The 16,147-nt window shown below is 36.7% G+C and overlaps 1 protein-coding gene across 1 annotated transcript; it reads right to left on the reverse strand.

Moving 5' to 3' along the window:
- Positions 1-3,758: 3,758 nt before the first annotated feature.
- On the reverse strand, positions 3,759-12,754 carry LOC121740372 (UDP-glucosyltransferase 2-like). Its single transcript, XM_042133049.1, has 10 exons — positions 12,711-12,754; positions 11,359-11,506; positions 10,623-10,710; positions 10,340-10,499; positions 9,574-9,768; positions 8,310-8,529; positions 7,509-7,728; positions 6,763-6,982; positions 4,178-4,281; positions 3,759-3,952 (listed from the first exon to the last, which is right to left on the reverse strand). Exons 2-10 carry the CDS (start codon positions 11,503-11,505, stop codon positions 3,777-3,779), a joined length of 1,530 nt encoding a protein of 509 aa, XP_041988983.1. The 5' UTR covers position 11,506; positions 12,711-12,754; the 3' UTR covers positions 3,759-3,776.
- Positions 12,755-16,147: the final 3,393 nt, after the last annotated feature.

The raw sequence follows: 16,147 nt of genomic DNA on the forward strand, positions 1-16,147 counted from the left end.
TATTAAATATATTTCCGTTGTCTGGTACCTGTAACACAAGTCCTTTAGGTACTTAGCACGGGGCCAGACTGACGTGGTGTGAAGCGTCCATATATATTATTATATTATATTATTATTATTATACCTACGTATGTCGTTCGCATTAAACGATCATGCGTGCATGACAGCACGTAACGCATGTCATGCTGAATTACAGTCTAGGGAGCGCATAATACCTATACCTTCAGCTTCTTATGCTTCGTTCGCATTTAATCAACACAATAAACGATCATGCGTGCTCATGCGTGCATGACAGCACGTAACGCATGTCATGCTGAATTACCGTCTAGGGAGCGCATAATACCTATACCTTCAGCTTCTTCTGCTTCGTTCGCATCAATCAACACAATAAACGATCATGCGTGCTCATGCGTGCATGACAGCACGTAACGCATGTCATGCTGAATTACCGTCTAGGAAGCGCATAATACCTATACCTTCAGCTTCTTCTGCTTCGTTCGCATTAATCAACACAATAAACGATCATGCGTGCTCATGCGTGTGTGAGATATTATCCGTTTTTGAACATTTTTATGAATATAAATGGCTATTATTTCAATAATAGTCTTAAAATAAATAATTATTTATGGTAACAATGGTCCTTATTTAATAAATTAATGATATTTGGACGACAAATATAATATTATAACATTTTATCTTTCAACAGACAATATTGTTGTGTTTTCCGGCTATGATACTTTTGTTACAAAAAGTAAATAATTTAATAAAAAATGTAATAATTGAATACTTGATTTATGATGATTTTCAGAATAATTGTATTCTATGAATCATTGTGTTTATGATAATAGGTACAAAGCCTGGTAGTCAGACGTGGGGCAGAGTGACACGTCATTGGGGTTGTATATAAAGCGGGTTGTTTGATGGAGGGGGCTCACTATCTCTCTTGTCGTAAGCCTTGTCACTCTGCCTCCTGTCAATATCTCTTGTCGTAAGCCTTGTCACTCTGCCTCCTGTCAATGTGAATTGGCTCTGAGTACTTCGAACAAAGATCGTTATAAGTTAAGTATTTAAAGTATTTTATTGGTTTAAACGCTTCTAGGCCTTTTAGCTAAAATCAAAGTGTTAATATCTATTCTTTTCAGCTTAATAGTTGTTTTTTCAGAAAAGTTGTTTCGATTGCTTATGAAAATGAGGAAAAGCTAAGTGAATTGTACTTGTAAAGTATTAAAGTGTTTGTATTGTATTTACTAGTGTAATAAATCATGTCTTATTACTGGTGTTTATGATTTATACAATACTTTCATTTTACAAGCCTAACGAATTTCTGACACGTGCATGACAGCACGTAACGCATGTCATTCTGAATTACCGTCTAGGGAGCTTCTTCTGCTTCTAAATTAACTTCATCTGCGTTTTCATTAGCTATCATTATGCTTTATATTAGCTATATTCATATAGTGGAGTGTGAAGAGCGAAAGCCAAACTGCTCGTTTATCAAAAGATCTTCAACTTCCCTACTGAGCCTTGAGTAAATTATTTTTTCAAATAATTTTCCAAGGCCAGGCAAGCAGGGTCGCGGTTGTGTATCCCGCGTATCCCGTGGCTCTGCCTAAAGCGGAAAGTAGGAACAGTCGTTGGGGTTTTAGTGGGTATGCCCGGGCGCGGCCGTCGCCGCCCTGGGGAGTCCCACATACCCCGGTGGCCATCCCCAGACCGCCGGGGATGCGTAATTGCATTTCCCCAACGATAAAAAAAAAGGCCAGGCAACAAGCTGATGGGGCGATAATTTACTGGAATAGAAGGGTCTTTTCCCGGTTTTTTCAGAGCAATCACTTCAGCTGTTTTCCATATTTTTGGAAAATAATTTAGACGAAGACAAGAATTAAACGTTTTGGTAATGAATATGATCGCTTTAAGAAGAAAAATGCGGAATCACTAAGGCGAAAAGGTAAAGGCTTAGGAGATTTTAGCTGGCACGTCTTACCGATGATGCACTGTATTCTCCACCAAATAGCGTCTCTCAAATAATTGGCTTCTCCAAATATTATATCCGGCGAACGTAGGACCACAAAATTTATGTTTGCGTGTTTTGGCTGGCTTGGTTTGGCCTTTTATTTGGGCAGTGAAGAAAAACAGCTGGCTCGACTTCTTGCGTATATAATTGTAGTTAGCGATTTTTAGTGAAAATGTGAAGGGGTTACAATGCGTAATTAACGATGGAGAATTCAGAATCGAATGTAGGTGCGTATGAGGGGTTCTCACGGAAGCTTCGACCGCGTATCACGTCATCGGCGGCCAATCGCTGCAATTATCGCGTGATGGACGACCAATGAGCTGCTACAGGTATTACACGTCAGCTAGAACAGGATAGCAGATATATCTTGTGCGTGAACAATAGGGTATAACAAAACTAAGTAATAATACTTTAGGGTGTGTAATGTGTATGACTCTCGTGTATAGAGTTTAGTGTAAAAGTAGTAGCGCTGAAAGAGAACATATATATATATATATATATATATATATATATATATATATATATATAGGGTGTAACAAAAATAAGTGATAATACTTTAGGGTGTTTATGTGTTCCTTGTAGAGCGTTCACTGTGAAAGTAGCAGCGCTGAAAGACCAAAAATTTTTTTCACTTTTGTTTGGGGAAACTCTTTACGCCAGGGCGCTTGCCCATGCAAATCACAAAAAAAATGTATTTCAGCGCTGCTTCTTTCACAGTGAACTCTATACAAGGGACACATAATATATACTCTAACTAAAGTATGATCACTTAGTTTTGTTACGACCTGTAGAGTGTAGATATAGGTACAATTCATTTCATCATTTATTTTTATTTTTAGTTATTCGTACATTTTAGGAGAATGCCTCAATCAACCTACAACTACGCGCCGTCATTGAATGAGTTTTTTAAACTACTTATTTCTCTTTTGCAAAAAAAAAAATGCAAATCAATTTTTTCTCGAATTTCTTAAAGAAGACTGTTTTCAAGTAAATAGTTAATATTCTATAAAACATTCCTGCAGCTCCACGTGTATGAGCCGGGAAGTAGATTAAAAGCTAGACTAAAAATTCTGCCGAAAGGTGGCGTCCGGCGTCATAACTCATACTGAACTACGGCCAAAATTCGCTAAATAGTGGAAATAATCGACATTATATTATGGGAACAATACCCTAGAGTCATTTTACCTTTACCTTTACCAACACATTAATACACAAGACCAATAATTATAATTGCCTAATATTGCATCCGGCCCTTTGAAAACCACTGTCTAGTGAAATATAGTCTCAAGTCTGGTTATATTTTAGTCGGACGAGAGTTAACCCCAATGTGAAAATATGTATGAAAAATTATTCATATATTTGACGCGGACGAAGTCGTGGGCAATGTCCAGTGAGAAGTATATATCCAACAGATTAATATACCCTTTCTATACCTGTTTGTTAAGGATAGCTCTATAAAGTAACGTTAATTAGGTACTATTGATTTTGTGAACATAAGGCGCAAAAATAAATATACTAAAATAATCGTAGCTCAACTCCGATATTACTTAGAACAATTTTTATTACTTATATGTTTCTCTAATGTAGTGCTACAAAATAGTATTGGTTAAATCCCTGGCCGCTGGAAAAAAAAATGACGCCACAGGTCCATACAAAGTTACTCAATACCCTTTAATAAAATGCTATTTCATATAAGGTACCTTCTAGATACTTGAAGTTATGGAAATAAAAGAAAATTACAGTATCAAAACGTCTTAATTTATTATTTTTGCTTTAATTTTGTTGTCTTCGATTGGAATTTTGATAGTATTTTGTTGATCAAAATCGTAATGAATTTATAGAATACATAAATTATCGCGAGAAAAAGTGCGATTTGATCCAACATCAGCAGTTGGTACCATTCGTATAGAGATGCTCTCGAACGGAGATGGTAGGATCCTGAAATTATACAAAATATATTGAATTATAATATATTTGATCTCAATTTTTCATTATATTTTGTTATTGAGCCTCAGGATTCATATGTCCGAAGGTTTATTTTGCTTCGTGGCCCGTGAAATGATTTTATTAGAAACCAATGTGGATGGTTGAGTCACAACAGTTACTAAACGGATTATGCTAAAATTATTATGACAGCATCTTCAGATGTAAAGTTTAACCAACCTTTTGTTTTAATTGCTTGCTCCACGTGGAACTGTATAAGTTTTCTTGGAGAAACTGGCCTGGAGTTGAAAATGGCGGAATAAAATTTCGCGCGCCTTTGGTAGCTGGAACAAATAAAGATAAATATAAGCTGGTATGCCTCTTTTAGCACCAGTAGTGCTAGCACGGCGAAAAGTGGAAATGCGAAAGTATAGATAAACTGTGGACATAAACTTAAGGTGCCGGTCCGATCTTTACCGCGGCTAATCGCGACCGACAAAAATTTAATTAAATTGCCACTTTATGACAGACTATAGTATATGTCGTAAAGTAAGATGTTATTAAAATTTTCTACTGACTATATTCTGTCATAAAGTGGCATTTGAATTGAATTTTTCGGAACTAAAAAAGATCGGAACGGCACCTTAAGTTTATCTCCACCATATCTCCACAGTTTGTCTCATCATATCATATCAGCCTATAGTCGTCCACTGCTGGACATAGGCCTCTCTCAATGAACGCCAAGATGACCGATCTCCTGCTACTCGTATCCAACATGGGCCTGCAACTAAGCGGAGATCGTCGTCCCACCTAGTTGGAGGTCGACCTACACCCCGATTTCCCAGCCTTGGTCTCCATTCCAGAGTAAGTTTACTCCAGCGATCGTCTGTTCTTCGAGCTACGTGACCAGCCCAGTTCCACTTCAGCGTACTGATTCTCTGCACTATGTCGGTGACTTTAGTTCTTTGACGAATTGTTTCATTTCGAAGCTTATCCGCCAAAGAAACTCCGAGCATAGCGCGTTCCATAGCACGCTGAGCGACGGAAAACTTACGAGCTAGCCCTGCTGTAAAAGGCCAGGTTTCCGCCCCGTAGGTCATAACGGGAAACACGCATTGATCGAAGACTTTCGTCTTCAAGCTCTGCGGAATATGCGACGTGAGAATGTGGCTTAGCTTCCTGAATGCTGCCCAACCCAACTGTATCCTCCTATCGGTTTCTCTCTCGAAGTTATGTCTACCTACCTGCAGTATGTGCCCCAAATAGACATATTCCGTTACGACTTCGAGAAAGACACCGTTAACTGCAACCGGCACATTTTGTCTATACTTTCGCAATTCCACTAGTTACCGTGCTGGGGCTATAACTGGAGTACTGTTAATTTTAATTAATCGGCCAAGTGCGATCGGACTCGCACACGAAGGGTTGTGTTATAAAGGGTGTACCAAAACTAAATGATAATACTTTAGGGTGTGTGCGTGTTCCTTGTAGAGAGTTCACTGTGAAAGTAGCAGCGCTGAAAGATCAATTTTTTTCACTTTTGTATGGGCAAGAGCCCGAGCGTCACGAGTTTCCCCATCCAAAAGTAAAAAAATGGTCTTTCAGCGCTGCTACTTTCACAGTGAACTCTCTACAAGGAACACGTACACACCCTAAAGTATTATTACTTAGTTTTTTTACATCCTGTAGAGCAAAAATTGTGTTTTTTTATTTATTATGACGACCTCCGTGGCTCAATGGTTAGAGTGTGTGGCAACTCAAGCCGGGGGTCGTGGGTTCGAATCCCGCCGATATGGAACAAAAAGTTTTTCAATGTTCCTGGGTCATGGATGTGTATTTAATATGTGTATGATATATAATAAAAATCTTAAATATATGTATAGTATAAAAGTATTAAATACATTTCCGTTGTCTAGTATCTGTAACACAAGTCCTTCAGGTACTTAGCACGGGGCCAGACTGACGTGGTGTGAAGCCTCCATAGATATTATTATTATTAATTACTAAAGTTGACATATAATTAAGACCTTTGTGAAAATATTAAGTGCCTACCTGTTGTCATTGATATCGAGCAAAAAAAAAGCCAAAACGTTTGTTGTATGGGAGACCCCTTAATTTTCTTTGTAATAGGGTCCCGTTTTTACCCTTTGGGTACGGAACCCTAAAAAGAAAATATACACGTTTTTTATTTATCAAAATAAATCTTCCCTTTTTTTATAAACCATGTGGTCAATTTTTTTAAAGCCTGCAATTCCGTTGCGACAAAATTCGACATTTTTCCGGGACAAAAAGTATATTATGTCATTTCCCGGGACTCAAAGTATCTCCATACTACATTTCAGTCAAATCGGTTTAGGGGTTTGGCCGTTATGAGGTAACAGACATACGGACGGACACACTATCGCATTTATAATATTAAGTATGAATATAACGATTATCTTTTCGATGGGCAATATGCCCATTGCAAAACAATTGACATGTATTTAAGAGTCCGTATATGAAATTTTGCCGATTTCGCTGATTAACAGACGTGATTTAACAGTTAAAATACCTCCAGTATTTCTATAAGTTTTAATGCACAACATGTAAGATCATTTCAATTATAATCTAATGTTGGAGCTAGATTTTTGTTTTTTTTTAAGTATTTTTAAATAATCCAACTCAAACCCGCGACAGTTTTGTGATTTTTGCTGTAAAAGGTTTATTTCTGTCGTTTTCTTCAAAATTTCGTCAAAATTTCGTATACGGACTCTTAAATACGAAAGACTTCTTTGATCACATCAAAATGTTATTTTGTTTGACTGGCAAAATATTTAGACATGTACCCATCGTCAGCTAGGATTTTCTTCAGAGCCACTTCCAAGTCCGTTGCTAAGTTCTCTGACAGATCGACTTTGACTCCCGTCCCTGCCTGTTCCATCCTCATCGCGTTATTGTATTGGTCTCCGAAGGTAGGGATCGCGACGGTAGCGACTCCATAGTGCTGGCATTCCAATGTGCTGAGCAGTCCTCCATGGGTGATGAAAACCTTTAAGTTGGGATGAGCTGAAATAGGAAAAAAGTGGAAAAAGTATAATCTCAAATCATGTATTGAACGCCCCTGTCTGTCGGTCAAAATCAACTGCCGGTCTATGATGCCAGTATCTTGTAACAGCAATGCAACTGATGGAAATTCTATTATATCTGGTCTGAATCACCAATTCTGAATAGGAAATTTCTTTTGCATATTGCACTTCAGTGTGATTATGTACCTAAGTGTCGCCAGTTACCCTGAAGATCTCATTTTTTTCATTAGTTTCTTAAGAGTCCGGGTGCCATCGCAATTCTCATACAAACGTATGAGAAATATGAACGATTACAATTTAGTATGTAAATATTGTAATCATTCATATTTTTGATATGTAAATATTTTGCAGTGAATCTTTGTATAGGAACCTAGGTAATTAGAAATTACTATCTTAAGCTGAATAATAATTAATAACTCAAATATGGTAAATATTCTCCTATGGGAACTTATCTTGGTGTTACGTTTGTATGAGAACTGCGATGGCACCCGGACTCTTAACCTTACCAAGTATGCTTGGTTGTGGCAGCCAAGGTCTAATGTGAAGATTATCCGGTATATTTTCTAAGGTATCCTCATATTTCCACAGGACCGTGTATTCTAACTGGCCGAAGAGTTTTACCAAGTCCAATATAGTTTGTCTCGGCAGGAATGTAGATTGGTACCATGACCCCAGACTGAAGTAAATCACACCGTTCTTAGATGTACTCATTATCTCTTCAAGGTCCTAAAATAGGAAAATTATATGTAATGATTGGGCGATATGTAATACTGTAGCCATTTTTAGGGTTCCGTACCCAAAGGGTAAAAACGGGACCCTATTACTAAGACTTCATTGTCTGTCCGTCAGTCTGTCTGACTCCAGGCTGTATCTCAAGAACCGCTATAGCTAGACTTCTGAAATTTTCAAAGATTGTGTGTATCTGTTGCCGCTATAACAAAAAATACTAAAAACAAAAGAAAATTAATATTTACCACAACCGTGATTTTTTTGGCCTATTTTTGGTCGATATCAGGACCTTGAATTTTTCACAAAAACCTTAGTTATAAGTTATAACTTATATGTGTAAGTACATTAATAATTAGTAATATTATTTAAATGAAATGAAAATTTAAGGGGTCCCATATAAAAGACACAATTTTTGCTCTATCCTCTCTATCCTATCGCACTCAATCTGTCCGACTCGCACTTGGCCGATTACTTTTCTAAAGCGACATGGCTAATTTGCCGTAATTAAAAAAAATGTATTGTCCAAGTCTAATCTTACGACCCTAGGTTATTATAGATGGTTTACATAAGTTACTAACTTTTGGTAGTGGTGGTGTTTTCTGTGGGATGTGGTATCCTCCAACTTGGATCAAATTTTGTGGTAGGCTTTTCACTTGCGACGCAGGTGGGTAGTCGCTAGCAAAAGCCACCGAAATGTTATATTGGGCTTGGGAAAACGGCGGTAGAGTGACTCCTCTCGCCTTAGCTATTGGTCCAAAATCTCTCTCGTAGTCTCCTTCTGCTACTTTCAACATGTTACTAAAATAGAAGATATTGTTAGTCTTCATTATGGTGTTGATTACTATAATCTATGTTATTTAGCAAGCTTTCTTCTTAGATTAGCCTGAAAAGTCAAAGTGATGGTTATGCAAAAATCATTTGCTGACTTTCAATAATAATTTTTATAATATTGTGTGTTAATATAAGACCAGCCGGGCTAGCACGGCCACCAGTAGAAATGCGAAAGTATAGACAAACTGTGGAGATAAACTTAAGGTGAAGTTCCGATCTTTTTTCGTTCCGAAAAATTCAATTAAAATGCCACTTTATGACAGACTATAGTCCTAAAAATTCAAATAATATCCTACTTTATGACATATTATATTATAGTCTGTCATAAAGTCGCGATTAGGCGCGGTAAAGATCGGAACAGACCTTAAGTTTATGTCCACAGTTTGTCCATACTTTCGCATTTCTACTAGTGGCCGTGCCTCCGTGGTCTAGTGGTATAGAGCGCGGCTCTTGACTCGGAGGTCGTGGGTTCGATTCCCGCGTTGGAAACATGTTATTTCCTAGTTTGGTTAGGACAATGCAGGCTTATTACCTGATTGTCTGACAAGTAAGATGATCCATGCGTCGGATGGGCATGTAAAAAGTCGGTCCTGCGCCTGATCTCTCGCCAGTCGTGTCGGTCGTCCGTCCCACTGGGTTATGAGAGTAAAGGAATAGAGAGTGCTCTTCTGTACTGCGCACACACTTGGTCACTATAAAAATTACTTCTGCGTAGCTGGCCTGGTTTCAATGAAACTGGCCACCGTCACCGAAACCGGTGTGGGAGCTATTATTAGTGGCCGTGCTAGCCCAGCAGCTGTATTGTAACCTTGGTGAATAGAGTACAATAATTTTAGAATGGTTTTCCAAAAAAAACATTGTACTAACAAACTAAAACCATGAATTCTAAAGGTTTTACGAAACCGACTCTGTTTTATTTCAGTGATTTTTGTTTGACACAAAAACTATAATATTACTGAAAAAAAAAACAGAGTTTGCAGACAGCCATACATCGTGGTATTTAGGACTTACTTCATTTGGTAAAATATTCTAGCTTGCCAGAATGTGTTGATGATGCGGTGCCAGAAGTTCATCGGCTCTTTTGTGTTGTGATACATGACAGGGGCGGTGGGTACCAATCGCACTGTATCCAACATCGCCTCAAGGAACGGCTCTGTGACCGAACCGCTGAGTATAATCCATGGAACTTGCTGTACGGCCGCATATCTAAAATCAATCAAATGAGAGTACTTTAAAATAAGTGCACCATATCTTTGCATTGTTGTAATTAGCAATACGCGTTCCACGTCGCATTGAGCCCTCCTCGGCTTAACACCTCCATCGGGATTCGGGGGTATCGCAGAAGATTAATGGGTTAAAATTCGGTTCAGAAAAATCATTATACGACAGAGAACTGATTCACAGAATACGCTGTCATTCTTTATTTAAATGAAATTAGAGAAGAAAAGCATTTTGATTTTTGATATTGTATACTGGTTGCTCAGACCAAATAAAAAGACTTTTTCTTTTGATCTGAGACTGGTTGTAACAAAACAAAGTCATAAAACTTTAGAGTTTAGGGTGTGTATTATCCGTCCCCTGTATACAGTTCACTTTGATAGGAGTAGTGCTGAAAGAGTTACTTTTTTAACCTTTTGTCGTAGGCAAATTCATGACGCTGGGGCGCTTGCCCATACAAATCAGTCACAAAAAATGCCTTTTTCAGCACTAATATACCTTTACAGTAAATTAGATGAGGGAATTTTACAGACTTTATGATAAGGGCGTTAGGACTCACCCAGCCTCTGCGGGGTCAGAGTAAAACCAATCCGTGATAACGGCATCGAACTGCACGTCTATGAGAGTCTGCCTTACTTCGGGAATGTTGATCATGGTCCTCCCCACAATTCTAGTAAATTCTAGTAGCGTAGTGAAATCTATTTCATCATGTGCAGCTTCTATGGAGGAAAGAAGAGATTTATATCTACATCATGCTATAGCATGCAAATCTTAATCTACATCAATTACGGTAAATTGACTATTGACTATTTCATGTCAATTTACCGCAGTTGTTTTCATACCTTCTAACACTTTATTGACCGCACTGGCATTTATTATTTTTATCTCCTTTCTAGCTTTCGGACTCGGATTGGGGGACACAAAAGTTACCTGCAAAAATATCATTACAGAAATTAAGTAAACGCAGTAAAGTTAACTGTTTACCACTCAGTATATTTTAATTTTTGTTGCAAGTATTATATTTTGTACTTTTTGAAAATTTTAATTTGAGGGTTGAGTTTTTATCGTTTTCATTCTTTTTTAAATTAATCTTTCATCATCATCAGGTCAGGTTCACACGGCACAATCCTGCACGTTTCTAGCAAGTTTTTTTTTGCAGCATACGTCTTAACGAATAAATAAAACGCATACAATGTGTAAAGAACCATTCACACGTCGATTGTACTGCACGATTTGTTGCAGTACAATCGATGTGTGAATGTTAGTTTAGGATTGTGCTATGTGAACCAAGTCTTGCCTAATTAATATGCTTTGATCAGATTTATTCTGTATTTTAGTATTGACTATACAGGGCGTAACAAAACTATGTGATAATACTTTAGGGTGTGTATGTGTCTTTTATATTATAGTGTTCGCTGTGAAAGTAGCAGCGCTAAAAAGTTACCTTTTTTCACCTTTGTGTGGAAAAAAATCATAAAAATTTTGCTCTTTCAGCGCTGCTGCTTTCACAAACCCTACATAAGGAACAAATACATACCCTATTATCACTAATTTGAGAGAAAGTACATTCATCATTACCTCATGTCCTGCGTCGAGTAGGGGCTCAGCGATCCCGTACATCAGCGTGAAGCAGCTCTTGGTGGGAACAGTGTTGATGATCAGGATGTTGTAGCCCCGGCATGACGTCACTATCGCCCATATTATAGTCAACAGATACAGATTCATTCTGAAAATTTTCATTGATGATTGTTATTGATGGTAGATATGTCCCGCAATCGTACGCGCTAAATTAAATTCCGTTAAAGCCTGTATTTTCTAAATATAGTCTTGTTATTTTCCCATGGTTTATAATATGTCATATTTCAGAAACTCCTCACAGTAGTTGTAGTTATATAATAGTTTTCGATGGAAAATAAACATGAAGGGAAATCTTTCCACTTTAAACATATTATAGATAAACGAAACTATGTAGAGTGCACAGAAACTAGCTGCGTGCTCGAGGCGTGTTCGCGCGTGGAGCGAACTTGCCTCGCTTCCCGCACGCTCGTATCTCACTAGTGTCAAGTGTGATGAAGCACCTAGAGAAATAGGTTTGATTAAATAAAATTGGTGACAAGCGTCTGCGTTGCCATTGTGTCCTTCATTTTAATAGATGCGGGGCTAGCGCAGACAGAACAGAGCGCAGCGGCGAGGATTTTAGTAACGCGCTTGAAAATAATTTTAAAGTTTATTTTCAAGTGCGTTAATAAAATCCTCTACGCTGCTCTGACTCTTTGGGAGTGCCTTTACAGACATAGCTATACAAACTGATTCTTCCCCTCCGTGGTCTTACCTTAACTGTTCCAAACTATAAAATTAATCAAGTACGACTTACGAGTTATCAGATGTTATGCCGTCAGTCATAATATTATTGATATAATATCACATATCTTAAAATTATTTGTACTTACTCAAAATATGTCTCATGCATGACTTATGAGTTTATACTTATACTTTACTGCTTTACGCTAATAAATAATTACTAGCCCATAATAATTTGTCTGCCTGTCTAGTGTCTAGGTCATGCTTGCTATAGCGCAGTATTGCACTAAAATGCGATTTCTGTGTTTCGCATACATTTTGAGCGTTCTAACTTCAAAATTCAGTAATGCTTGATGTAAGAGTCTGTATTAATTGTTTAAATGAAGACTAAATAAGATCTTGTTGATAATAATTATTTCTAATTATTATCTCCCACAATTATAATAATAATTTATAATACTTTCTTAATATTTAAATATCTTCTTACGTTATGTATCTCTGTAGGAGTTACTTTAAATAAAGAGATTTTAAAATATAAACAAAAAGTTTATAAACACACGAAATCTTAAATAGTCACTAGTCCCAATTGGTTACGAGTTACGACCTATGTGTATGAAGCCACTATATACTGTGAAGTGTTTACAGGACACGACACTATTATCTTGAATGCATTAGTTCCTATTTACTTTGTTTGTTTATATAATATACAGACACTCTATAGTACTTCAGCGTGCCAAGGTCACGAGTCACGGAAGTGGAGTCAAGAAACTCTTTTTCCCAAGCGCTGCTGCTGCATACAAAATAGTCAAAAAGATAGACATCACACACCACACAGATTCTGACTGGACACGGCGGATTCGCATTCTACTTGCACAGATTCAAGTTGAAAGAGGATTCGTCGTGCCTGTGTCAGCCAGGAGTTGAGGAGACGGTTCCTCACCTGTTACTCGACTGTCCAATTTTTGCTAGAAATAGATATGATATTGAGCAAGAATTGGGCACATCGATGACGGGCGAGAATCTGCCTGCCATCGTGGGGGGAAAAAAGAGAGATTTGTTTCTCTCTTTTTGTAAGAGGATAGTGTGTGTTGTGAACAAGAGAAATTCTAGTAAACTATTGTGATTGTAAGCTGTGATATTAGGGTAATTGAACGTTGTGCCTTATTATTATTATTTTTTATTGTTTTAATTTTATAGTATTTTGTATTTAGCAATTTATTGGAAATTTTTATGTTTAAGAAATTTTAATACTAAAGAACAAATTAATGTAATAAGAAGATAGCAACAAGCCCTGACACAGTTAGGAGGATGAGAAATTATAAAAAAAAAAAAGGTCATCAAACGATAGCAAACCTCAATATGTATGTGGTTATCAATTGTAATCTGTAATAGATTTTGTAATTTTTGGGAACGTTAAGTGTAGACTAGTGTTTTCTTTGCAAGAATCTATTAAATTTAAAATATGAAGAACGTCATGAAGGATATTTTTTCGTCTGAGAAACTAAAGGGGGTGACAGACAAGTGAGTAAGTACGCGGACTTACGATCTTACTCGCCTGTGTGTCACCTCAAGTTCGCGTACTTAAAGATTGCTGCGCAAGTTCGCCGTCTTGGAATTTTACTCGTAGCTCTAGCTCGTCAAGGCTCGTACGTCTGGCAGCACTGCGAGCCGCGAGCCGTCAGGCAGTGTTGCATACACGACTAATACAAAATTTGCTAAACTACAGTTAAAATTTACTGTAATTAATGCAAAAAATATATGCTAACATTTTTCAGTCAAATAAAACGTTTTTTTTTTTAATTTTAAATCTATAATAATCATCAAAATCTCAATTTATTTTATGTTTTAATCAAATGTTATCAAACTAAATATTAATTTATTGGTGTTCATCGATAGCTGATGCTGCTGATGTACCTACATGTAGACGCAGAAAATTCATTGTCCAAACTGTAAGGGCCCTCGCCCACGGCGACTTTTTGTAGCGATGCTGTCGCGCGTTCGCATCGATACGGTCGCGATGCGGTCGCTAGCTGTGTGTCCTGTATGGAGTTGCAAATGCGAAAAACGCGCGTTAGTAGTGATGCAGTAGTGCGCTTCTTAGTCGCGCGACTGCATCGCTACTAAAAGTCGCAGTGGGCGAGGGCCCTAAATCTCCTTGGTACCATAAAGTTAATATACCTAGCGGAATCTCAGGAATTATATTTCCCAGTAACTGTCGTGATATTGCTGATGAACACATCAAATCTGTATATTATGTCCCACCGTCCACCAGTTATCAGAAATCTTAATGTTACACTTAAGCGTTCATGTGGTGAAATAGCTTCTCTCATGCAAGTATCTTGTTTAGCTATAATTGGTGTAACTAAGTGCAAAAGTTCTTCATACACCTGTTCTGGCATTTTGAAATAATTATGGAAGTCTTCCTTCTCACCACGTAACTCTCTTAGTAAATTTACATGTGACAAACTTTTCGATTTAGTTTCTTCTTATTAGTCTTTAAAACTTATTATTCCTAAAATATAACACAAAGCTTCTTCCGTCGACGACATAGTAATCACTGGATTACCATGTCGTCGACGGAAGAAACTCGTGTGTCACCGACGGCGAGCCAAGTAAGTTCGCGATCCGTGCGTTTAGCACGGACGCGAGCCGAGTTAAGTTCGTGGACTTAAAAGCCGCGTACTTAAAGTTCATGCGTGTATCACTGACGCGAGCCGAGTAAGTTCGCGAACTTAAAACCCGCGTACTTTAAGTTTGTGGTAAAATTGACAAGTGGAAACATTGGAGCCATAAATGTAATAAATACATTTATGGCTCCAATGTTTGTAGGGCCTTGATCGTAAATTAGTTGGTATAACCACAGAATACAATATACAGTATATTAGTTGGTATAACATTATAACACGTGTCATTACCGCTCTTATTTTTTTTTTTGACATTTCACTTTTTTTTCTGCTTATTGTGTGCTTACACTATGCTTACACTCTATGTGTACTCTGCGACATAAAAACTAAAGCGTAACCTGCAATTTTATGACAACGGTCGTTAGTTCCGTTATCCTCATATCCGTCTATCCTGTCTGATTAGGATCAGACATCATTATCATTACAGAAATTTAACCACGTTCCAGGATAGCATGATGGTATAAACTGGATTTTATAAATTGTACTTGTTCTAAATCACTATTATTAATTCATTTTTATTACCACTATTTAAAATAAACCCTTTTTATTTCAACTTATTTTAATGAATTGTATGTCAATGAATTGTATTTTTTATTATTTTATTTCAAATCTGTATTTTAATAACCATTTTTAACTTAAATTTTTACATAACTTATATTTAAAAAACGTTTTATAATTTATTTTACAATTGAATTAAACTCTTTTCATTGTAATTTTAACTTCATTTGATGAATTATTGTAAGTTAATGAATTGTATCATTATTTTATTTTTTCTTAATTTTAAATCTGTATTTTATTGTAAAAGCATATTTATAGATGTTTTTATGTATCTTATTTTTATTTCTATTTGTGTTTACCGTTTACTTTTTAATGTAATTGCATGCTGTGACCAATTGTAATTAGTTATTGTATGTAGCCACAGACTATGTAGCGTGTATTTTTAATGTCTAAACCTAATGTTGTAATTCATGCAAAACTGTTTTTGGTCCTAAATAAATAAATAAATAAATTATTATAAATAAATATTTTTTTTCTAATTCTCTTTATCTCGATAGAAATATACAAAGTTGTTCTATTTGGACAAGATGGAAGATTTTTCTTTTGAAAGTTCTAGTAATAAGTTTTTAAAATGCCAGGCAAGTATTATTTTGGATTTTTGTGCAACAATTTGCAAAGGTATAAAGCTTGACACTAGCGATGTTTTTCGCGAAACCCGAAAGCTTTTGGCAGTTTTATTTTTACTAAATTACTTTTTGGTTAGTTTTGGAAACAACTTATTTAATTGGGGGCTTAAGATTGTATTAATTAATGTTTTCTATTACCTGTTTTTGCGGAACTCTGAATTTTTCAATTTTTTTTTACTTTAGTTTCTACTGTATATT

Source organism: Aricia agestis, chromosome 3 (genome assembly GCF_905147365.1).
Source record: "Aricia agestis chromosome 3, ilAriAges1.1, whole genome shotgun sequence".
Lineage (NCBI taxonomy): Eukaryota > Metazoa > Arthropoda > Insecta > Lepidoptera > Lycaenidae > Aricia > Aricia agestis.

What these genes read in the sequence shown, in the direction of transcription:
- LOC121740372 (XM_042133049.1), bottom strand. Translation starts at nt 11,505, where the DNA reads ATGAATCTGTATCTGTTGACTATAATATGGGCGATAGTGACGTCATGC. An exon ending in AGAATATTTTACCAAATGAA is followed by an intron (nt 8,530 to 9,573) that starts GTAAGTCCTAAA and finishes CTTCTATTTTAG; the next exon opens with TAACATGTTGAAAGTAGCAG. An exon ending in AAACACCACCACTACCAAAA is followed by an intron (nt 7,729 to 8,309) that starts GTTAGTAACTTA and finishes TTCCTATTTTAG; the next exon opens with GACCTTGAAGAGATAATGAG.